The sequence below is a fragment of the Alosa pseudoharengus genome, unplaced genomic scaffold (assembly GCF_046254945.1).
Source record: "Alosa pseudoharengus isolate Yale_2024_CS ecotype anadromous, Long Island Sound unplaced genomic scaffold, YU_APseudo_1.1 YU_APseudo_1.1_scf_24, whole genome shotgun sequence".
Lineage (NCBI taxonomy): Eukaryota > Metazoa > Chordata > Actinopteri > Clupeiformes > Clupeidae > Alosa > Alosa pseudoharengus.
In genome coordinates this window covers 14,355,386-14,380,542 of record NW_027468689.1, presented here as the reverse complement: position 1 = coordinate 14,380,542, position 25,157 = coordinate 14,355,386, and the positions used below count along the sequence as shown (strand labels likewise).

The 25,157-nt window shown below is 41.9% G+C and overlaps 2 protein-coding genes and 1 long non-coding RNA gene across 3 annotated transcripts; 1 reads left to right on the top strand and 2 right to left on the bottom strand.

Moving 5' to 3' along the window:
• The first annotated feature begins 599 nt into the window (after positions 1 to 599).
• mylz3 (myosin, light polypeptide 3, skeletal muscle) lies at positions 600 to 5,549 on the top strand. The gene is made up of 6 exons (XM_076303220.1): positions 600 to 684; positions 1,179 to 1,254; positions 3,627 to 3,770; positions 4,378 to 4,548; positions 4,693 to 4,770; positions 5,026 to 5,549. The coding sequence occupies exons 1-6, from the start codon at positions 682 to 684 to the stop codon at positions 5,052 to 5,054; spliced, it is 501 nt and encodes a 166-aa protein (XP_076159335.1). The 5' UTR covers positions 600 to 681; the 3' UTR covers positions 5,055 to 5,549.
• Positions 5,550 to 7,007: 1,458 nt separating this feature from the next.
• Positions 7,008 to 16,273, bottom strand: cnppd1 (cyclin Pas1/PHO80 domain containing 1). Its single transcript, XM_076303219.1, has 8 exons — positions 16,107 to 16,273; positions 15,247 to 15,349; positions 14,482 to 14,563; positions 13,447 to 13,567; positions 12,888 to 13,016; positions 12,397 to 12,458; positions 10,751 to 10,868; positions 7,008 to 10,116 (listed from the first exon to the last, which is right to left on the bottom strand). The coding sequence occupies exons 1-8, from the start codon at positions 16,167 to 16,169 to the stop codon at positions 9,469 to 9,471; spliced, it is 1,326 nt and encodes a 441-aa protein (XP_076159334.1). The 5' UTR covers positions 16,170 to 16,273; the 3' UTR covers positions 7,008 to 9,468.
• Positions 16,274 to 18,790: 2,517 nt separating this feature from the next.
• LOC143141950 (uncharacterized) lies at positions 18,791 to 20,457 on the bottom strand. Its single transcript, XR_012990842.1, has 3 exons — positions 20,078 to 20,457; positions 19,817 to 19,930; positions 18,791 to 18,958 (listed from the first exon to the last, which is right to left on the bottom strand). It is a non-coding gene; the product is annotated as an uncharacterized LOC143141950 (long non-coding RNA).
• Between the last annotated feature and the right edge of the window lie 4,700 nt (positions 20,458 to 25,157).

The following is a 25,157-nucleotide window of genomic DNA, read 5'->3' as shown; positions in this document are numbered from 1 at the left end:
GTAACACAGTTATAAGCTTTGATGTTGGTTTATAGAGTGGCCAACTGCCTAACAAGCAGCATCCAAAGCTTGGCACATGAAGTGGAATTTCACACCCTCCTAATGTATTGCGTGTAAAGATGAAACAAGAGGAAATCAGAGAACATAGTCTTTTCACTTTTCACTTCAGCTTTTTACTGCACCCATGATCCAACCATAAGAGGACGAGTCGACCGTCTTATGGGTTAAAAATATCGCACCATGCAAACTAGACGCATAGGTTAGGAATCATTTCACAATTACAAGCAAATCTTACAATGCTGAATTATGCATTTCACATGTCAATTGTGCTGGACACTAGCATCAAATCTTATATGCCCCCAAGACTAACCCATTATTCAGATTTGAGTAATTAAATTGCTGAACCAAGCCAAGCAGTCTTCAAACAGTCCTTGAACGTGTTCTAAATTTATCACCCTCCCCTTCTGGAGCGGTGTCCAGCCCCCTAGCCAAGGCCATCGGTCTCCTTCCCCATTTGCCCTAAGAAAGCTAAAGAACCTCCAAAGCGACACTTGATCCGACATGTGACATCACAGTCTGAACTTAAATAAGAAGGGCCTAAGCCCATGGTTCAGGACCACTCTCCTGGGACTCCGGCTTCTGTTGACTTCTGCCTAACCGCTCCTCCATCTACATATCATCATGGTGTGTACTGTGGATATTTGCATTATTCTATGGATTTCTTTTTCTCTCTCTCTCTCTCTTTGTTTGGATCTGTGGCTGCCAACACATCTTTTGCGAATATAGGATACGTCTTTAACCAAACTGGTCAAGGCATGCAATTCAACTCTGCAATTGGTTCTGAATAACAGATATTGGACATATGCAGGGATGATTTCATATCATATAATCCAAAAAAAAAGAACAAAAAAAGACTTTTGTCAGAAAATACATACAATTTATGAAAAAAGAAGTATGTAAGAAAAAATAGAAGACGTTTCAGTTCCTACACTACCATTAGTAACTTCTAGATGGACTTACAGTGTTTGACGGAAGAAGATGTGTACGTCTATGTAAAAGCTTGTGTGTATGTATGTGTGCGTGTGTGTGTGTGTGTGTGTGTGTGTACTGTATGTGTGTGTGTGTCTGTAGTGATACTCTTTAGTAGTAGAACTAACATGGTGCTTGTGCCTGTGTAGGGTGATGCTCCCGCTGAGGCTCCCGCGGCCCCCGCTGCCGCTGCAGGTGGTGACTTCTCCGCTGACCAGATTGAGGGTAAGTCTCGACTTTATAGGAAACCAACAGTATGGGAAGCATTCTAATTTGGCCAGATTGAGGGGTAAGTCTCCATCGCTGGACAAGACTTTATAGAAAAAGTACAGTATGGAAAGCATTCTAAATTGCCCAGATTGAGGCCTCTATTGCTGAACACAACTTTATAGGAAAAGAACAGTATGGGAAGCATTCTAAGTTGCCCAGATTGAGGCCTCTATTGCTGGACACGACTTTGAGGGTATGCCTCTATCACTGGACATGACATGACAAAGTACAATAATGTTACAATGAAATAAAAATGTTTTATTCATAAATCTAGCATCAATATGAATACTTCATGTGAGTGACATGATAGTATGTGCTCTTTCACTTTCAGTAGAAGGTAGCTTGGTGTGCTGTTGATCAGTTCTAAAGTTTCAGAATCAACATACTACACTACAAATTACAATACTATGCTATTCTATCACTACTACGACAACTATAGCAAAAGTACAGTATTGGAAGCACTCTCAGTGCATCTTTAAACGGCATGGCATTGTGCACTTATAGTAGGCCACATGGTGTACTCTGTGTAAATTAGTTGCTGTACTGTCTGTGAATTAGCCAATGCTCTGTGTACCCTCTTTGACTGAAAAAAACAAGATGCCGGAGTGTTCAGGCATGTTTGAGGGCTAGCTAATCTTACAGTGTTTAAATATATATATGTACCAGTTGAAGGATGGGTCGTCACATGTGTTGATTGATGTTACAACACAGTTGACAAGATAGTTGACACTCAGACTCTTGTTTCCTTGTTGTAGATGTAGTGGTTGTCAATGGACATAGCTTTCAGGATAAAGAAGAGATTCCATCTTGAAACTCTTCTCCATGATATATAGAATTATTGTCAGAATTACTGTTAAGCATGAACAAAATCTCACAAAGACAATGTGAAAAAGTCTGTTCGGAAGACTTCCATAATACCCAGAGCAGGTAGATGTGTTATTTTGGGGAGTAAAACCACGAAACCACAAAACATTTTCTCAGAAAGAGAAAAAAATTATTTTGTTATGGGACTTGTGTATCCAAAATAAAAACATGCCCAAAAACACCTGCTGTCTTGGTAGCAACACAAAGTGTTGGAAAATGTTTCTCAGCTGTTGAGGCCATTCTTAACTATTCTATTCCCAGTGGTGGTAACACAGGCTTCAGTTGCACAGTGGTCCTTGGACTTTGTACTAATCTCTAGCTACGGGCTGAAGATTCAAAGATGGCGTAGGGTCAGTTTTCAAAATACATTTGCACCGATGCCCTTGCCACCCCATCAAGTTTTTTTCATTCACTGAACTTTACAGCCCCTTGCTAAGATGTCCTTTATTAAGACATCCATTGAGGATCATTTAGAATAATTCTTAATTAAAAAAGCAGTGTGCTCCAAAATATATATTTATATTAGATGTAAGACAATCAATGGGGAGTAAACATTTAGTAATATACATATGTTCTTTAGTTTCAATAAAGAATAGAGAGGTCTTTGTGAAAAGTGCCTACTGTGTTAGTAAAATCTCATCGCTAGATTAATTAGAACTGTGACATGACAAGTACATCAGTCAGTTATGTCGGTGTGCAGGCTTTGAGCTGCACCTTCCTCAGCAAGAGTCCATGCTGGCGGGTGTTGATTACGCTGCTGTCAGCATTCTTGTGTGCAGCTTGGGTCGCAGCGAGACCTCCTGCCCTTTTACGGCCAGGGTTGGCTTCTTGGGGCGTATCGATTGCCCAGCGCACTCCGTTAAATGCCATCTAAACATGATCTGCCCCGCAGCAGCTGGCCTTGCTCAAAATCATGCATGGCCATTAATCTGTCAGCAGATCCCTGTCAATTTCACAACCCCAGTGGATCCCATACACATTGCAATCTCTTGTTTTTCACTCCTACAGACGTCGCCTATGCGGTACCTTCCGCTTGGGCGTTGTATACACAGCTGTCCAGCTCAATTAGTGGAGGAGGACAGAGAGACACAGAGAGAGACAGCAGAGGAGAAATGTCTTTGAACTAACTGTAGGACAGGTGGTAGGAAAGCATGGTACAAAAACATGTGAGCAATGTGTGGCTTGAAATGTGACGAGGTCTCACCATGTAGTATAAATTACCACATATCTGGAAGGGCAAAGACATTTTTTTAACAATGTTTGTTTCCTGAGTTGTTATGAGAGGAACGCCTATTGCAGTACTAATGTGCACTTCCAGTCCTAAGTAATAGCAATAGTATCGTACCTAGGAGAAGTAGAGAGCGGAAGTGTACTAAGTGTCCCTAAGTGCACTAAGTAGACTAAAACCACCATGTTTTATCACCCTATTAACACTCTCATCACCTCTCTCTCCCATTGTCCAGACTTCAAGGAGGCTTTCGGTCTTTTCGACAAAGTTGGTGACAACCAGGTTGGATACAACCAGGTTGCCGATATCATGCGCGCTCTGGGCCAGAACCCCACCAACGGAGAGGTGAAGAAGTTGCTGGGCAGCCCATCCGTTGAGGGTAAGCCACTACAATATACATATTTTAAATCAGCTATTGAATCATGCTTGACTGTTGAATGTATTATGACACATATTTGATATCTACCCTTCGATATGTTGCAGTGTGCAAAATTCCAGAATTGAATTGAAACTGACTCTTAAATTCCAATTCAATTCTTGAATTTCACTTCCATTTCAATTGAGGTAGCAAACAGGAAGCAGAATTGCAATTTGAATTTTGCACAACCCTGCTGGATACATGCCTGTTTCTCACTGAATAGAGTACTAATTGTTTTACAAGGTTTTACATTTACATTTCAGTTTTGTATCATTTAGTGAGTAAAGTATCAGCTCTATTCTATATCTATAGGCTTCCATCAGTTCAGTATGGACCCTTTCAAGAGAGTTCCATTATCAGCATCATAGTTGGCCCCACAAGACTTCCGTTTTAACATTCCATATGAAGTAGATTGGGGCCCAAATAGAACGTTCAAGCATTGTTTTTGTTTTTATTGTTGAAAGGGTCTATTCATCGAAAAGGTGATAAAAGCGTGCAGTGCCCGTATCTGTGTGTGTGTGTCAGACATTAACGAATGTTGGTTTGTCCGTGTGTCTTCTCTGGACAGATATGGCCAACAAGAGAATGGGCTTCGACGCTTTCCTGCCCCTGCTGGCACAGCAGGACAAGGTCCAGAAGGGTACCTATGATGACTACGTTGAGGGTCTGCGCGTCTTCGACAAGGAGGGCAACGGCACAGTCTTGGGCGCTGAGCTGCGTATCGTGTTGGGCACAATGGGTGAGTAGTCACACCAGAGAACCATGGGAGATTGTCTATTTTTTGTCTATTTTTAAACTACTAGCCTATCTAAAGTATAGACTAAGAACTACATACATTAGCATTCCCTTAGATCACTGCCTATTTTCTTTCTAATACCCACAGGTGAGAAGATGAAGGAGGATGAGATTGATGCCCTCATGACAGGTCAGGAGGACGACAACGGCTGTGTCAACTACGAGGGTAAGTTTTGTCCATACTTTCACAGAAGATTTCTGAATGTTCTGACATTTTACATGCCCCTTTCACCTCAGTATATTTTTAATGTCGGGATGCACAGACACATATGGTTAGCCTACTGCAGTCTCAGGCCTTCCCAGTGCCTGACACGTTTATTTACAGAGATGTCCTTAAACGGAATATGGGGAGGCGCTCTAAATGGTATTTTCTCTCTCTCCCCCCCCCACCCCCTCCCCCTCCCCCTCCTTCAACCTTCAGCTTTCGTCAAGCACGTCATGTCTGTGTAAGAGGCCCCCAGGTGGGAGTGGTGAAGAAGATGAAGTCGATCTACAAACCCTCAGGGTGTCAGGACATCCAACTCTGTTTCTAAGACCAACCTAAGAGAATTAAAAGGACTATGGGATGTCACCATTCAAGAAAAACACTTTTTTTTTTTTCTTTCATCCACATCACCTTCTTTCCCTTGTTTTCTCCGCTCAACCTCTTTCTGGACGTTACCGTTCTCTCTCTCTCTTCTTTTTATCCCCCTGTGCCGCCCACTTCACTCCCCTCCCCACCAGGGCGGCGCTCCCTGGCTTGGCGGGAAACGGGGGAGGAAGGGTGGGCCACCCATGAAGTGGGGGTCTCCCCCTGCCTTGCCCCGACTCGCCCCGGTCACTTCATCACCGGTCAGCCGTGCTAAAGGCACCTGGCACGCCTGTGGACCGCTCGCCGAAACGTTCCCCTCCCAGACACAAAGTCATCTTTTATTTTCACTCAGAATAAAACCTTTTCCAAAAGTACACGCTCACCTTGTTCATTCTTGATCTTTTCCACTAACTTATTCCATTATTCCAGTGCTAATGTTCCAATGTAATAAATATATATTTTATTCATAAATCTAGCATCAATGTGTATACTTCATGTGAGTGACACGATAGTATGTTCTCTTTCACTGGAAGGTAGTTTGATGTGCTATTCATCTATCGGAAGTTTTAGAATCAACATACTGTACAAATTACAATACTATTGTAATTAAATAATACACACCTGTATCACACACTACATTATTAATTTTATTTGGTGTAAGTACAGATTTATGATAAAATCAGTGATAATATCTCAAACTAATTTTCCAGGGGTAAATACAATATCCATATGGTACCAAACAACTTTATCAAATATCACCTATAGTACAATATATTTTAGCAGATATTAGATATCTGTATTTCAGTGAGACATAATTTGAAATCGAACCCATATGAATAAATTTGACAGCACCATGCTCTACCAGTTTAAATGAGTAGGCTACACCATGATTTATGAAATAATAGTGTTGGTTCACCACTGAAGTTTATTAATACACAGGAGAAATCGGCATTGCATAGAATATTCTCAGATAGAAATAGCTATCAAGATACCATACAGTTTTGTGATAAAGCAATTACTTCACTGAATTCTGAAATCTTCTGAGGCCTGCATCCATTGTTCCCAATACTGCAAAGTCCCTAAGTGGAAATGGAACTGATGTGAGAATATGTTTGACAACGTAAAATGTTCCTTGATCTCCATGTCAGATGTTCTCATTAGCATTGAGATGTAACTGTATTTTAGTGATTCAACTACACAGAGATCAACCATTAAAAGTGAGTACAGCTGAAGCGTGTAATATCTGAATACAGTGCTGTTAAATAGCAAACAGCGTGTAATATCTGAATACAGTGCTGTTGAATAGCAAACAGCAAATAATGCTTTACTTTCGAATGGAAGCAAAAAATGTTTTACAGAAACTTGCATCTCTTGGTTTGTGCGAGTACTGTAAATGGCATGTCATAGCACAAATCATAGGGCAACAGCGCCCTCATGTGGTTTCAAAGACCTCTGCAATGGATGGTGGATAGTTGTGGCTCAACAGTCAACATGAACACAAATAACTTCCTCAGGTTCTGTAGCCTGACGTTGTCATACTCAAAATTCTAGTCAGTCCAAAACCGCTCTGGTTCTGGCATACCAGACCGAACTTCCCAACCTCAAATGTTGTGGGCAGGGCTAAATTCGGCTGGCACCCAGGCTACAAGTTCTGCTTACCAAAGTCCTTTTAGGCAAATCCCTCCTTTTAGGCAAATCCCTCCTTAATTCACAAAAAAAAGATTCTAGTCTTACACAGCCATGTAAATGGTTTTGCATGCTGTGGCTCAGCACATCTTCAAAGACAGTAAATAACAAAATTATTTATTGCCATAGAAATGACAAGCAACAACTTTGAACTTTTGAAACTGCTGCTTTATTACAGATGGTTGAGCGCTTTTTACATATTATCTACAGGATACTGTGCACCCTTAATCAATGGCTGTTTACACTTGCCAGCTTTGTCACAAACTCTGGAATGGCACATTTGAACCAAAATGCTTTGAACATAACTTCATGGTTGCAGACGGAAACAATCCAAACTATGATGGGTGGCGTAGGACTACATCAGAGGTGTTTGTGCGTGTGTGTGTGTCTGTGTGTGCGTGTCTGTGTGTGCGTTGGGTCTCTAATCCCATTATGACTGACCTATGTAAGTGCAGATTCTGCTGGTCTATGCCACATCCCTGTGTGGCAGTACTGGACACAGAGTGACCACAGGTGAAATGAGGCTGAGCACAAGACCACCTCTCCCGGTTCACACGACTCCAGTCCACACACGAGTAAGAAAACAAGTCTTCTCTCAGACTGTATACAGCCTTGTAAGGTATTCAAGGGACAGTAAGTAGAATTAGCAAATATAAGGTTGCAAAGCATGAACATAAATACATCAATGCACAGTGCGCACGTTAAAACAACTTCATGTTTGTGTTGTGTTCAACTGTGTTCAGATGATCTGGTTTTCAAAACTGAACAGATATCCCTTAACAACTGAGGTTCAGTTCAACTGATATTACCTTATCATATCTAGGGAGAAAAAAGAACAAGGTCTGCTGCTGTGTTGCTTGAAATCCAACTTAAAATGGTTCCTTATGTCCACAAAACGCCTTATAAACATGGAAAAAAAGCAATCTTAACATTTTCTGTTGAGGTCTGGTAGGTGAAGATTAGATAGAATGACCAGACATGCCATACTGAGGTACTTCGGATCCTAACAGACACCAGTAACATGGGCATTTTTGTTTTGTTTCTCAGTTCAGTGCAGTGGATGTTGGTTGGCAAAATGCTAAATAAGTGTAAAAATATATTCAAATTACATTAATAAAATGTTGCATTATCCCATCGGTCATGGATCTGTGAAAAAAGAACTATAAATGAGGCGGATTTTTTTTTTTCTTTGTAAACAAGTTGTTCTCCCCTCCTGACCAATCTTTAAATGTTTTTCTTCATACATCTAATAATACATCCATGTCATAGGAAAAAGGTCAAGTCTAACAGAAGCGGTTTCTGTAAAGTCTTCGTGTTGGGTCTCTGACACAACTGAATGACAGTTTGAACTTGGGAACTGTCCACTTAGGAAATGACCTTCCAAGAAGAACATGTGTGAAGTTTATCTACAGAATGAAGTGGTGGACAGAATCCGCCAGAGTTGCAGGTCGGCCAGATATGAACTGTCATCTGACTGCAACTTCCACGTTAACGTTTTGAAAAAAGAACTGCCCCTTGCTCCTACTCCACCGTAGCGGTATTTCTTCTTTGATCTCTCTATTGGATTGAGCAACATTGTCTTATGTTTCTGTACAACCACATATACAAGTGCTTATTTGTACACCTGGAGGGTGACTAGAAAACAAAATGGTGAAAGATTATCTATTCCTGTTGGAGCCGACTATGTCATCCATTTCTTTTTACTATCATTTTGAACAAGGACTTCCAAAATAGTCTATCATGGCATACTCATTCACACAAAATCCCTTTTGCAAAAGATTCAATTGAACTCCTAGCTGAACATATCAGGATATGCCAACAGCTTAATTGGGTTAAGGCAAACCATGGAAAACACCTTCGATAATGTAAACTTAATGAAAACCCTCTCTGCCCCATCTGATCTCACTCATCACCTGAGAGCCTAAACTGCAGGAGCAAAGCCAGGCCCCCGGGAACTGCCGAGAACACACACATTTTAGTAATTACAAGTCACTCCAAAGTCTCTCTCTGTCAAACTGGGTTAATGAACAAAACACTCTAAAGTGGTGGCCAAGCACTCAAACACAAAAAGCCCCATCAACCCAAAGCATCAAACCACCCCTCAAGAAGCTGAGCCAACGAAGCAAAGAGCATGCTCACACACACACACGCGCGCGCACACACACCATAGACTGTATAGAACTGTCTATGGCACGCACACACACACACACACAGCAAAGCCACCACTGTTCCTTACAACACCAGGACAGACACTGGTCAACAAAGTCTTCTACTACCTGCTAGAGCTCTCCACATCCTGCAGTATCTCTGAGCTACAGAGTTGCCTGGTGAACTTCATTTAACATAATCTATCATGCCACTTCAATTACGACAGGGGTTCTGACACGTGACTAGGCCTGTTGCCTTGCAGGCAAAAATTGTTGAAAAGAAATGACTGAAAAATCGAGGGCCGTAATAGGGAGCACTATCATTTTATAAAGGTTGGTTGTGTCGTAAGTTGAATTCCGCAGGGGACATGGCGCAGGGAGGGGAGAAATGCAATTGCGCTGGTTTAGATTCTATGTAAAGCCTCTCCTCAGTAAGGTGAGGAAGTGGCCGACGCCCTGCCTAACCAGGGACAAGCAGTGCTGGGACCTTCCCAAAGGGCAGCGAGGTGTGCGGGCAGCACGTGTGCCCCGACAGGGACACCCATCTGCTCTGGTGGGGGGGGTTCTGGGCCAGGGGCGAGCCGCTGAGCAGGGCTGGAGGAGGGAACCAGGGACCCAGGAGTGCTGAGGGGTTCCAGCGACCGCAGTGGGAGATTGACGCGTTCTGGGCAGTGGCACACTGAAGGGGGTGGTGCTGGTCTGAGCAGGCTGCACCGAGCAGGAAGGAAGGGAACACGGCCTGGGGTTTCGGCAGGGGAGGTAGAGCTGGATCAGAGAAGGCCAGAGAGGAGAGAAGCGTGTCCCAGAAACAGAGCACCGAGTTCGGAGAAAGTGCAGAGGCCGGGCGGGTGTCGGAGAGGATGGGGAAAGGTGAGGAGGCAAAGGGGTCGTCGGGGTGGTGGTCGTGGTGGTCCTGACTCTCGTTGTCCGGGACACAACAGTTGGGGTGGCCTGCGGGCGACGCTGGGACGAGGAGGGGGGAGTCCGGGAGGTGGACGACGCGGGTGGAGGTGGAGCTGGAGCTGGTGCTGAGCTGGTGGAGCACGGCGGAGACAGCGATCAGACTGGCCACGCTGGTCAGGTACAGGAGGCCCAGCATGCAGGCCACCTGTGGGCGAGAGAGGAGAGGGAGAATGTCAATGATAGCTAGCGGAGTGCTAGCGGAACTAGCGGAGCGCCGGCCACTGGATTCTGAGAACCTGGTTTGCATATCAATTGATGAACGAAACTAAACCTTTTCAGGAGGTGTGACCACAAGGGCTTAAGTGTCTCTAAGGGCCGGGACACAACAACCCGACGGCCGACCGTTGGCAGAAAAGCAGTCGGACTGATCAGTCGGCTCCCGTCTCCCCAAGTCGGTCAAAAAAGTGCCGCGGAACACACTGAAGCAATGCCGAGCGTACATTCTGTGCGTGCGCAGGACGTAATACAGTACATTTCCATAACAGAAGCCAATGGACTGAAATGGCACTAGTTTCGGACTTCACTGATTAAGCAAAAAGAACATATAAATATACTGTATATTGTGTACTATTTTAATGTCATTGCTTGTGTGTGATGCCAATGAAACACTCTTTCGGACACAGAATACACAATTTACTTTTGCCTGGGGAGACAGGAGCTGACTAATCAGTCTCACTGCTTTTCTGCCAACGGTCGGTCGTCGGGTTGGTATGTCCCGGCCCTAAAACAGTGTGTGTGTGTGTGTGGTGAAAAGGGAGATTTAGGGGAGAGGTGCTCACCTTGGTAAAGTGTAGGTAGATGGCAGTCAGAGCCTGTCGCCATGACGACTGCTCCAACAGCACACACAGATCCGTGTAGGTGAACCAGCCTCGCTTTATGCCCTGCCGCTCTGCAATGCTGAGGTTGCCACAGAGACATCAAAGATTACAAGACAAAATCCCCTATTTACTTAAGACTTAAAATTTCAGGGAAAATTAGGACCTTTTTTCAATCTAAAGAAGACTGCATCCTTGTGAAATCTAAAAAAACACCCAAGGGAATAGGATGTTTTGGACATAAAGCTTAAATCTATATAGTCCATATTAGGGGTGTAACGGTACACAGAAGTCACGGTTCGGTTCATACCTCGGTTCGGACATCACGGTTCGGTAAGAGTTCGGTACAATGGAGGGAAAAGCAAAACAAAAATGCAGAAAGCATTTTTTTTTTTTATTGTGCATGTCTCAGGCTGTACCACCTAGTGCCATACAGTCTCTTCCCTGAGCTATCTGCAACAGCCTGAAGTGTGTAAGATGTAGGCTAAACAGTACAATAAGTACCCAGACTCCATCTGTAACTTGTAAATAAAATAAGACAATCAGTTATAAAACTGAAAATAGGCCTACAGCATCTCTTATTTCTGAAAGTGCAAATTACATAGAATAATGATTTTAAAAATCCACTTAAGCAAGACCTACAATTTGCCTCAATATTTGTCAGTGTGTGTACAGTAATAATCTACTAATCTACTATTCCACCACTCTCTCGCCTGTACCACGGTAACTGAAGTTCTTAAACTTGCTATCTTAAAGAGATCAGCGGATCCTCTAACTCTTGTGGGTCGCCACCACTCGCTTAGTGCTGCTATCTCTGACTGACTCGACCGACGACCTGACAAAAAAAAAACATAGGCGCCAATCAGAGCTTCAGAGCTAAGGCGAGGCTACAGATTAGCGTTAGGTGTCGCTAAAGAACTCTCATAACTCTCATACTTAACAGTAATTGCGCATGACATTAATTAATCCACACACAAGTTTTATGTATTTTTATACCGTGTATTCTCCGTGTAAATTCATGCACCGAACCGTGACACCCGTACCGTTTCGGTTCAATACGAATACATGAACCGTTACACCCCTAGTCCATATGCACTATGTACACTATATATGTCCCATGGTTCAAAGACCTTTAAGTGGGTCAAGGCAAACATGCTGAAACAGGAAGAAGGGACTCCGTTACACTAAACAGTATGATAAAGAATAAACTAGGCCACCATGCACAGGTGAACAAATGAATGGAGGTCACAGGAAGCAGTTTTTTCTTCATGTGTCTGTACACAATGTGCCCGTACACAATGTATTCTTTGAGAGTAACACTACACCTGGGGAAAAAGTGCGTCTGTGTGCCTGTGTGTTTTCTTCGTCTTGTTTGTGGGAAACCATGAAGGGTCATGACGATTCAGGGTTCTTACTGTTTTGTAGTTGTAAAGATGTTACAATATTCAGCAGTCTCATGCTCTCTTGTAAGCTTTATGATCACACTAACACCGCTGATATTAGGAAATACAACCCCAATGCCCTATTGCACAGGTTACGACCCAAGCCCCAGAGTATGTTGTAACTCCAGTCAAGAAGTAAATATATCTGTGTGTGTGTGTGCCACTAACCTTGCTTCTAGTTGAGTCAGGATGTCAAACAACTCACTGGGGTCCGTGTACAGGCTCCATTCCTAAAATACAACAGGCACAATCCTCACATTCTGCTGGGCGCCCATTTTTGGACATGCTGTGGCACCACTTCATAACAGACCTAACATCATGACCAAGCAATGTCTTTGCCATGCAAAATCTTTACTGCTGGCGTTCAATTATGAGCTGACATACTACCACAGCAGGATAAGTCTTTCAGACTGCCAATAACACACTTGTGTCAAATGTGGACTGAACAAATTAATTATTGCTTGTTTTCAAGTGCCCTCAGATAGCACAATTTTTCAGTGGCATTTTTTTTCCTACGGTAAAAAAACATTTCACAGTAGACACACTCCCTTTGAGCTGTAACATATACTCCTTACATAAATAATGTCTGTGCCGACATGTACTGAACTCTATAGGGTCAGCATGCGTTGGCACTCACAATAGCATTGTGTGACACTCACAATAGCATTGAGGAAGTTCATCTCCAGGTTGTTGACAGTCTGCACGTCCAGTTTCCCCGCGGCTCCCCATTCGTCATTAAAAACCTCTTCCTCTTCACCTTCATCGTACAGGTACTTACTGGCCACCATCTGCATATGAGCATACAAAAAAAAAATCACCACTGCCCATTTGCATCCATCAAGAGGCATTTTTGTTTCTCAATTACTACAGAGAACAGAGCCAAAGGAGAATAAGCTGCCATAGGACAGTTTCCAGAGTCGATCATCTTAATCTTGCTCATCACTTTATAAATATAGCAATGGCATCCACCACAAAAAAAGCTGTTTGAAACTGCATTACATGGTAAAAGAACAACAAAATGCCATAGGTAGTTAGCTTCAATTAACAACCGGATCTCCTTATATGGGCAAAGATGGCCGTTTTGATTCTTTTTTGTAGGCGAACTTCAGAGGTCTATTCACCTTGCAAAACTAGCCGTCATTAAACCACCTACTTAAAATACGACAATTACTGGCAAATACAACATTTGTTGGTATCACACAAAACACACACACGTACCATGGATATCAGAAAGAGGTCTGAGGAGGAGATCTGTTGCAGGTATTCAGGGTTTCTGTGTCGTAGTCTCTCAATGTACACCAGGGCCAGCATCATCGCACAGGGCGAAATGCAGGCTTCCCTGAGAGTGACAACAACATCAACAACAATAAAGGACAAGAACTTTAGCAAACAGCTATGATGACAACATGAAACTGGCCTGCTTTTAGAGATCACAACTAATAAGGGCTTCAACAATTAATCAATTCATCGATTAGTTGTCAGCTATTAAATTAATCAACAACAATTTTGGTAGTCGTTAATTGGTTTGTGTCGTTTTTAGGTAAACGGCCTTAAAATCCTCTGATTTTACCTCATAAAAGGTGCTATACGGCAGTTACTTTTTAGTATACACCATCCAATAATTACCTAGAAATAGAGCTGTTTTGACGTAATGTAAAAAATGGCTATTATGCGTGTTCAGGTATCCAATGAATTTCGCATGCAAACCAACTATCACCGAACTATTTTTTTATTAAGGACATAGGCTGACAGCTGGACAGATATCTGATATCTGAGAAGACAATGTATCCCAGTTTCAATATTCTATGAACAAGTGAGAGGAGCTTGTCAAACAAATTGTTTTGTTTGCCAATGAGTACGCAATACACATCACTGCAGAGTAAAGTACCAAAAAAAGTACTTGTACTGTAAAGTACCAAAACGGTACTGGTACTGAAAAACACGTCCTTATATCGGTACTGATATCGGTTCAAATGTGAGAAGGCGGGGATCACATTAGCCAGCGGCATGTTCCCTATTGTTCTCTATGGTTTGGCAGTGGAAAGGTGGCAACGATGGCGTAACGCTAGCGTTGAACAAGCTGAGCGTTGAACTTGGTTCAACTTTCAAAGCGCAACGCGAGCGTATTCAATTGTCAGTTAAGGCAAACCGTTTGTGTTACCATAGGAACGAGATAGAACGTATTATGGTCTGAGCGTTGCATAACACTTGCCGCTGCCTAATGTGATCTCCGCCTTAGGCTGGGACACTCACCTGGCTACATGGGCAGCATATTTCTTCTGGAGTTTGCGGATTGGGCTTGGTGCAGATTTTTGGAGCAGCTCCACGGCAATGTCTAGCAAACAGAAGAAGTTTTTATGTAGGTGACCAACTACACCACAAGTCTATCATCGTAAAACAACAAGCTCTTTGACTCAACTGTACCCATCTGACAAAAATACTAATTGTGCCATCAGTTATTTGTCACTATATTAAATGTAAACTGTACCAAAATGTATATTATGCATCATTTGCTCTACTGAGAGAGTGATTGGCTGCAGCCTGCCTTCTCTCCAAAGTCTGTACACCTCGAGGACCCTGAGGCGGACAGGAAAGAATGCTGCAGACCCCTCCCACCCCGGACACAGTCTTTTTGAGACATTCCCCTCTGAGGCTGCGGTCCATCATGACCAGGACCTCACGCCACAGCTGGTTTCTTCCCCTCTGCAATTGGTCCCCTCAACAAAACATATCCCCCTTTCTGCATCTGCACTTTGTCATATTTGTACATATATGTATAGGCTTATATTATATTATTATTGTATTTAAATACTTCTTATGTGTCTTGCACCATTTCACCAAGTCAAATTCCTTGTATTTTCTTTTTCGTGTGGAAAAGAAAACAAAAACTCAATAAAATGATTCTGATATATATTCTTGATTATCTATATTTAGGCAATTGCGATGCAATTAAAAAAATGTCTGGGTGTTTAAAAGATCAGTTGCCATGTCATTGTGTACAAGTATAATGCAAATCACCTGTTACTGGGCATGACAGGGTATCCAACGAACTATCCGGATCAAGGCCATAGTATAAACGCTTTCGAACACGGTCTGCCAGTTGCTGGTGTCCGGGTAGAAACTGTAACAAAACAATGTTAGCTGCATTAGTTGCATACACAGAGGGAGGAGCCTGTCCAAATCTATGCGATGATAATACATGCCAAACTACGTACTATTTACCTGACAGAATCCAGTTATATTAGTGAAAAGGTACATAGGACAACGTCATTTGCTGTTAATAAACTTCTGATTGTGTATTGTTAGCTTAGCACTAGCTGCCCATGTTATGGTTAGCAGCTACAAGGAAACGACATCGACAGCAAAATGGTGGGTCACAGCAACGTTTCCTGATATTTAGTTTTACCGACTCCGTGCGCCTGACCATTGATGACAATGTATTCAAAATAAAACGTGATTCCTCCAAGTGCTGACATGGACACATTAAAGGTAACGTTAGCTAGCTAGCTATAAGTTAACTCACTTGAGTTACAGCCATGGATATCTATGAGTTACAGCTAACGTTAGGTAGCATAGAAACCAAGCCAGTCTGATGCATGCTAGTTAGGAAATTGTTCTGCCGTACGACCCAATCATCACTTTCTTTACCGATTATACAGCTACAAACACACTTACCACGCCTTGCAGTCGTCACATTCGAATAATGTCAGGTCTCTTTAAAGACCAACGTTATTCGGCGATAAGTTGCCTTTGTTAAATACTTCTAGCATAGCTAGTAAAGCTCATTAACGTTAGCTAACGTGACAAGCCACCACTGCCAACGAGCTAGAGCTAATGTTAGCTCGCGTACCAAAGTCACAGAACTGGTAGTTACATACCGTAAACTCCTGAAAGTCCGAAAATGGAAACGTTCGTTCGTCAAATAGCTCACCAAAATCCATTTTCTCCAAACAATATCAACATTTAAACAGAAAATCTAGATATACATAAAGCGCGACACGGACGAGGGCGTACTCCTGCTGCTCCTTCTGAGCACTCTAGCGGTTCGAGCGGTTCCCTCCCTTTGGAACGTAGCTGCTAGTCTAAACTAACACGTTACGCAACAGTTAGAACTGCATGTACACGGCATGTAAACATTACGTCAAGTCAAATTTATTTATATAGCACATTTCAAAGCAATAGCATTGCACCAAAGTGCTTTACATAAAATAATAATAATAATAATAATAATAATAATAAAAATAATAATAATAACAATACATATACATACATATAAACAAATAAAAAAAAGGGAGAGATGAGGGTGTCAGGGAGTGTTAAAAGCTAGGGAGAAGAGGTAGGTCTTTAGGTTGGATTTAAAACTACTAATAGTGGGGCAGGATTTCACAACATCAGGAAGGCTATTCCAAAGCTGGGGAGCATAGACAGAGAAAGCTCTGTCACCTTTGGATTTAAGAGAGGCAGAAGGAACACAAAGAAGACACTGGGAAGATGATCGAAGAGGTCTAGGAGGACAGTAAGGAATTAAAAGATCACATAAATACTGAGGTGCTAAACCATGTAAAGCTTTGAAAACAAACAGAATAATTTTAAAATTAATTCTTTGTTCCACAGGAAGCCAGTGCAGTTTAGCCAACACAGGTGAAATGTGGTCACGTTTCTTAGATCCAGTCAGTAATCTGGCTGCAGCATTTTGGACCAACTGGAGTCTGTTTAGAGTAGATTTAGTTACACCTACATACAGTGAGTTGCAATAATCAAGCCTAGAGGAAATAAAGGCATGTATAAGGATTTCTAAATCACTGTAGGAGAAAGAAGACTTGAGCTTTGCTATTGTCCTAAGGTGGTAAAAACTTCCCTTGACAACGCTGTTGACTTGCTTATTAAAAGTCAGAGAAGAGTCTAGGAAAACACCTAGGTTCTTGACCACACTGTGATGGTTAACAGACAGAGGGCCAAGAGACTTGCTCACATTGTTCACAGAATTTGGTGTTTCGTCGTCTCCACACACAAATATGGCACGCAAACAGGGTCAAAACGCCTAATAGCTGTTTAATATAATGATTAATGACATTTTTAATGGAATAGACCAGAGGATGGGTAGAGCATTATATGCTGATGATGGGGCAATATGGGTGAGAGGTAGGAATACTGACAACTTGAAGGTTAAAATGCAATCAGCTATTGTGAAGGTCGAGAAGTGGTCACATGAGTGGGGCTTTCATTTATCTATTGAAAAAACACAGTTTATATGTTTTTCCAAAAAAAAAGCAAACCCTACTCTAGATCTAAAACTATATGGGCAACTACTTAAGCAAGTTGATAATATAAGATATTTGGGGGTATGGTTTGACGTTAAGCTAAATTTTAAAATACATATTCAGAAAGTGATTGATAAGTGTAAAAAAGGAATACATATACTAAAGTGTTTAGTGGGATTTAGCTGGGGAGCCTGTCCCTGAAAAGGATTTATACTGCACTGGTTCGCTCTGTTTTTGATTATGGAAGCATAGTATATAGCTCAACAACTAAAACCTCAATGCAGGAACTAGATAGGATACAGGCCAAGGCACTTCGAATATGTTGTGGTGCGTTTAGGACAACACCAATCCCATCTCTACAAGTGGAAGTAGGGGAAATGCCTTTAGACCTAAGGCGGTTAAAGTTATCAATGTCTTACTGGACAAATCTAAAGGGTCATGAAGTAACACATCCCACAAAGCAGGTGCTGTTAGAGTGCTGGGAGTATGGGCGCCCATCATGCAGTTTTGGGTGGCATGGGAACAGACAGGCAAAGGAAATGGGAATTGACAGCATTGCAAGTAAAGCAGTTAGCATACCGACAATTCCACCCTGGGTGTTTTGTTCTCCCAGGATAGATTTGGAGGCTAAGAATATAATTAAATCAGGGGTATACCAAAATGTTCAGCAATATATGGATATAATGTATGATGACACAGTTAAATTTTTTATAGATGCATCAAAAGATCAGACAGGGAAAACAGGGGCTGCAGTCCACATTCCGAAATACAATTTACAATTAACTAGAAAAGCATTTCCTGAAGGAAATACAGTGCATGAAAATGCAAAAATATGATGTAAAAGATCATACAGAGTAAAAACAAACTATATTGGTTGCTAAGTAGATGAGGTTTAATAGTTGGAATGACTGAACAGTTAAATAGGTGGATACTTTAAATGGTTAAATTATTTAGGTAGATACCCTTACCAAAAAATCCTATAGGATTCTGATAGGACTAATCCTAAAGGATTTCTATCATATTTTGGAACAAAAAAATCCTACAGGAATCCTATTGGATTTTTTAAAAGCACAGAACTTGATATATCCTATTGGATTTTTATACCTATAGGATTTCTATTCCTATAGGACTTATTCCAATAGGATTTATTCCTATTGGATTTTTACTTCTATTTCCCTAATGGATTTATGCACATGGTCTCCATAGACATTATGCAAAAGAAACGAAGCACAGTACAAATGAAATGGATGGTCATAAGTAAATAACATTTATTATGTCAATACATTTTTAAAAAAATCAGATGTGAGTGTGTGTGTTAGTGTGTGTATGTGTATGTGAGTGAGCATGTGTGTGTGTGTGTGTGTACGCGTTCACTTGGAGCGCCTTCTGGCCAACTTTGTCAGCGCATTTCTGTGAAATGGTTTGCTTGACCAGGGCAGGGTCCACCCCAAATTTGTTGGTGATATAGTCTGAAAAACATATAGGAGAGAAGAGCAACACATGAACAGATTAATATACTGTAAATCTTTAGAAGATACAGTGATACACTGGCCGGAGCAGACACAAGGCAAACATGTATATAGCTTGTTTCCCCTTGTGATTTGTCGTTTAGCCCAGTTATTTCTTTGAAATTGAGCTCTTCAATTAAGCAATCTTACATGAGATGCCGTTCTTGAATGCCATTATTGGCATGGACGGATTATGAACTTTCGGGCCCCTGGGCCCAGATGTATTAAGAGCCCCCCCACTAATTCTCGGATATGTGTGTGTGTTTTTTTTTATTTGTTTGATGTGATTTCCTGTATTCTGGTGCATTTTGGGGATGGCCAATACTTTAATTCAATCAGATTCATAGTCTACATCCCGATGTGTTGATATTGATGATTAATGATTCCATGCAATGGCTTGGGCTTTAGGGCCCCCTGACCCCTTGGGCCCCTGGGCCTGGGCCCGGTAGGCCCGTGCAGTAATCCATCCCTGATTATTGGTACGCAAAGTACAGACACAGGAACGAGGCACTTGCGCAGAGTTCCGTAGTGCTGTACTTCAAGTACCAATAATGACATTCAAGAACGCCATTGAGTGTAAGATTGCGATTCAATGACACAAACGATATGAAATCTGACATGTTGTTGCTAATATAATGCTGCTGGCAGCTGGTTCATGCAGGTCACAGTTTCTGGTGTGAACTCCACACATACGCACTGTGAACACACATTAACTGCTATGCACTGATTGCAGTCTAAAATAGGCCTTATAAGGAGTGAAATGGTTAGTGTGAGCACTGCATTGTACTGGAAACTGGGGAACACAAACAAGATACTCACTTAGTATGTCCGACGTCTTTGCAGAATTGAGCTGGGGCTTGGGCTGTCTTCCCAGAAAGGCATTAGACAGCTTCCCCGTAAATGAATGTGTGGCCAGGACCTGCCTCCCAAACACTGCCATCAACAAGTAATCAAACAGTAACAATTCAGGAGCTATGTAATACTTTTGGGCTAAAAAATCTTGACTTCGAGACAGGAACAGAATAGAAACAACAGCATTGACATTATGTGTATCTATGTTCAGAATACAGAAACACATACCTCTCACAGTACGCTCCAGGTTGATTATTTTCTCCAGCATCTCTAAAAGCAGACATCGCATCTCATTAAGCTGGTTAGCTATGCTGCTATCGGCTGCTTGGTTCTGGGGAGAGAGAGATCATTTTCAGAAATCCCAGAGGTTGCAAATCTCCATCAGTGCACAGAAGCATATAAAAGGCTGGAATTTACTTGTTGTAGACAATGCATTTGTGTACGCAGCATGGCTGCCATGGGTATTCTGTGGTTGTTTTGAGTTTCGGTTGCGCATGTCGTCGCAAGCAAGCATGACATGTCCGCAAGATGCGATACTGACAAGAAAGTGGGGGGTGATTGCATGAAAAAAAAACAGTGACGGCAAGATGCAATATTGACAACAAGCCTGGGAATTTTCCAAATCTGCCCCAAGTGGAGACCTCCCCTATTGTGCGATTTGACTGCGTAATGCTGCAACAAGTCTATACACAGAACACCGCGGGTCGCAGGAGGGCGCAAACGCTTACGCTTGGTCTAACAGCAAGTAAATCCCAACCTTTACTTACAGAGGTATTCTTATATATAAACTGTACTGATAAATGAGGTTATTAACGTACCACATCTCTGGAGTATCCCGGCTCACTCGCCTATGGAGCAAGGGAGAGAGATAAGTCCAAACCAAACCAAATTTGACATTATCAACACTCTGAGCTGAGCACAGACAATAGCAAATTAGTCCAACTGCTACTTTTTGACGTAGTCCAGCTCGATACCTGCGCTGTGTTCCACTCAGCCCTCACGCGGGTGAGCCCTTTTTTATGTAGCTCAGTGGATTCCATGAATGGTGTGCCAAGTGGCTATAGCTGAGCATAGACCTACTACTAAAATTGTTTATAAAAGCAAGTAGTAGTTTGTATTATTACAAATATTAACATTGCAAACGTAAAGAAAGTTATACTTTGTAGCCTATAGAGGCCCTTAAATAAACAACCATTTTATAGATGACATTTAGGCCTACTCTTATCTTAATTTCTGTATGGATAAATGGCAGAGTTATATGTTAGCCTATCGACACGCTGAGCAATGACAGTAACCAAGCTAAATATTGTACCATAAAAACAATCAACAATCTTTCTTCTCCTGGTAGTTTTCCAATGGAGACAGGACTGAATATGCCTACACGAAAAAAAGGCAGATATAAAAGGTAATTATGAAAAGCTGGTGGCATTGTTGTTTACGTTTCCTCATTCCAAAATAAAAGTTACAGTTATCAAATGGTATCATGTGCCATTCATATATTTAGATTTTTAGACCCTGATTTGCTTGATGAGGTTCCAAGGACATCCAAATGGAGACATTGTAACCAGGAGTGTGTTGAGGGTTCAGAGCATGCAGATGAGGACAATGGAGAAATAGACAATTCGGAGGATAATGGAGAGAGAGACAATTCAGAGATACTTTTGGACATTCCTACTTTTGAAAATCATCAATTAGCAAGTGATTTGCCCAGATTTTCCAACACAGACAAGTCTATGGATTCCGCTTTATACCCAGGGTCGGATGTGACATTGGCACAATTTATTGTCTTAATCCTAGCCTTTTCCCTAAGACACAGTTTATTTGCAACAGCAATTGAAGATCATCTGAAATTATTAAGCATCCTTTTACCAGCAAATAACATATTGCCACATTCTCTGCATGTATTCAAACAGCTCCTTAAAGACCCATCTGACACCATCAAATTACATTTCTTTTGCCAAGGTTGTGGGGCACGCTTATCAACACAGAACACAAATTGCTTGACCTGTGGTGAGGAAACAAATAATGGCAATCTCAAAGAGGGTAACTTTTTTATAAGTCTTTCACTAGCCAATCAGATTCGTGACATCATACAGAGAGAAGGTCTTAGTGACTGTACAAATGCTATACTGGGCAAAACTGATTACAAACCAGGAGATGTGTCCTTATTGTGGAACTGTGACGGTGTTCCACTTTTTAACTCCTCATCCAATTCTCTCTGGCCCATTCGGTGTATTATCAATGAACTGCCCCCTGAGGTGCGTTATAAGAATGTTTTGCTGGCAGGAGTCTGGTTTGGACAGGGCAAACCTGATATGGCCACCTTTTTGCATCAGTTTGTCCAGGACATAAAAGACACCAATGCAAACGGCATTAAATGGGTCCATCCTGAAACTGGCATCTCTCAAATTTCCAAGGTTTTCCCTATTACTTGTTCCTGCGATGCAGTGGCAAAATGTGCAGTTCAAGGTATCCATCAGTTTAATGGCCCATATGGATGTGGGTACTGTCTGAATGAGGGAATGGTTGTGGCCAAAGGGAGGGGATATACAAGGGTATATCCTGATGTTGAGGCTGACATGAGAAGTCACAAGCATATTGTTGAATGTGGGGCGAAGGCAGTTAATGAAGGTGTGAACCATGTCCTGGGGGTCAAGTCTGTGTCACCTTTAATCTTATTGCATACTTCTACCGGCTTTGATATGATCAAAAGCTTCACAGTCGATTACATGCACTGAGTGCTACTTGGAGTCACAAAACAGTTTTTAGATCTTTGGTTTAACAGCAAATATCATAGTGAACCATGGTACAACAAAAAACAGGATTGATCAAAGACTGTTGCCCATTACACCACCCTCTGATGTGCCCAGGGTGCCACGCACTGTTAGCCTAGAAATCTAGCAACTCTCCGTTGGCTTGTGAGCTCCAGAAATCGAAACTTAATCAGGACATTGAAATCGTGTATAGAGTCGCTTGGTGGGCTTAACATAATGATTGATGGCAGAGTTGCAACGGTTTGGCTTGAATTCCCTGATACTTGAAAACAAATATCCTATTGCGTCCTATTGCGTGCAGAGGGAATTTGAAAGACAACTGATTATCCCGCCCCTCGGACTGAGCACTGCGAACGGTGAGTGCCCAGACCCTACATTTTAATGTGGGTCTGGCTCGCCAGGCTAACGCACTGTGCATGTAGCACACAAATGGAAAGCCTCTGAATGCAGGAGTTGGTTGCTTTTTTACAGCCTACCAGTCCTACATATGATTTTGCCAAACAAATATCTAAAACACTGGTCAATGTTAGTTAACACAATATTTCTCCTTCTGAAAGACAAAGTCACAGAAATAGATTTGGCCAGTGCTTCAAGTAATATTAAAAAATTTGTTCACCAGATCCCAGAAATTTATGGAATGTGCCATATGTCCTACAATGTCCATCAATTAACTCATCTTATTTGTTCTGTGGAGTTACATGGACCACTATGGTCATCTTCAGCATTTGTGTTTGAAGGACATAATCAAAAGCTAACGAGGTTATGCCATGGAACACAGTCGATACCAAATCAAATAGCATATCGCTTCAACCTACTTCAGTCTTTGCCAAGTTTACTTGAGCAGTCAAACAGTTCAGACGACATCACCCATATAGTACATAAGACAGTCAATGATTGGATAGATGGCTATCCTTTGAGGTCCAAAGCAGTAAGGTTGCAGGATATAGTTTTGTTGGGTTGTCTACAACACAAAAAATAGGTGAAGTAGAACACTCTTTGTTAGTTCCAATATGGGGACCCCAAGATGTCGACCTAATTGGTGATTACTACCATCGTGCAGTTTTGAGGGGGAAAATATTTACAACAGAGGAATATGGAAAAGGGCATAAACATAATAGCTGTACTGTCGAGTTAAGAAATGGAGACCTTGGAGTGATAACTTCAATCATTAACACATAAAAACATACCTGTCTTTCTCATACAGCTTTTTAGATCAGAAACAGCCAATTTTGTATCAGAAAGAGTGAACCATCTTAAATTAGTCTGCCCAACCCAAGTGAGAGTAGCTGTAAAGTACAGTGACATAATCCGTAAGGTGGTATTCATGAAAATTGAGAAAAAGGTATATGTATCACCAGTGGCGGACCGTGCGTTCAGTGGTTAGGCCTTCAATGATGACTATTTTTTGACAAAAATAATAATAGGGGGGCGTTACGGCGGAGATTTTTTTTTCATTTCAGCGTTAAAATGTGTGCAATTTCCCAGCATTTCATGGTGGGGGGAATAGGTTTCTCTCTCTTACGCGAGTCTGTAGCACTAGAATCTTCGTTACACAAACAATTAATGCTCCGATTGCTTATTGGTTAACAGATCACCCTCAGCAGCAAAGTAGGCTGCTAGGCTATTTATTTACACCATATTCACAAGTACATTATAAACTGCTGCCTGCTGCTGCCAGTAAAGACGTGCAATTTAGTCCATGTCATATTGAAAGTGAACACCAAGTGTACTCAAGTATGGGTTTGTGCAGACTACTTTGAAATATTTAGGCTCATTGAATCATTGTCTTGCCCCACCTGGCTGGCGTGGACAGGTACAAGTTGCAGATAACTTGTCTTGAAGCAGGTGCGCCGGTTCACAACACTCTCACTGGCATCTGGGTTATAGAGCACAGTGTTAGGGCACATTCACACTAGACCCTTTGGACCTGAGTTCATTTGGACCGTTTGTTCGATTCATTTTCATAATGTGAATGCAGTCTACCAAACTCAGGTGCGGAAACCGGACCAGAGTCCACAAGCAGTGGTCTGGGGTACGGTTAGCTAGTACTCCAGTACTATCTGTTCCAAAACCAAGAAATATAGTTATCAACCGTCTCTGAAATAAACCGCCATTTTTGTGACGTTGCTAAGCGATATTGGTAAATAGAAGCTAGTGTTTATGACGAAAACGGACTGCGCAAAAAATGTAATGTGAACGGAGATCTGCTGGGTCAAGGCTAGGGGGATGTAATTGCACTCGGGTTCGGTCCAGTTAAACCGTCAAGTGTGAAGGCAACCTTAGGCTTCACTTGAAGACCTGGAATAGCCCAACTATTCTGCCCTACAAAGCCAAAAGGCAGTAACTGCATTTTTGGTCGAAAATGAGTTAATGTCATTTTTGGGATATTAAAGACTTCCTTTATCATGTGGATAAATATCTATACTCAATATGACTGTTTTTTTGAAAAAATAGAGGGTTGTGTTCACCGTAACTCCCAAAACCATACAAGCAACCATGGCAGAGAGCCACAACTGCAGTTACTGTTCTTTGGC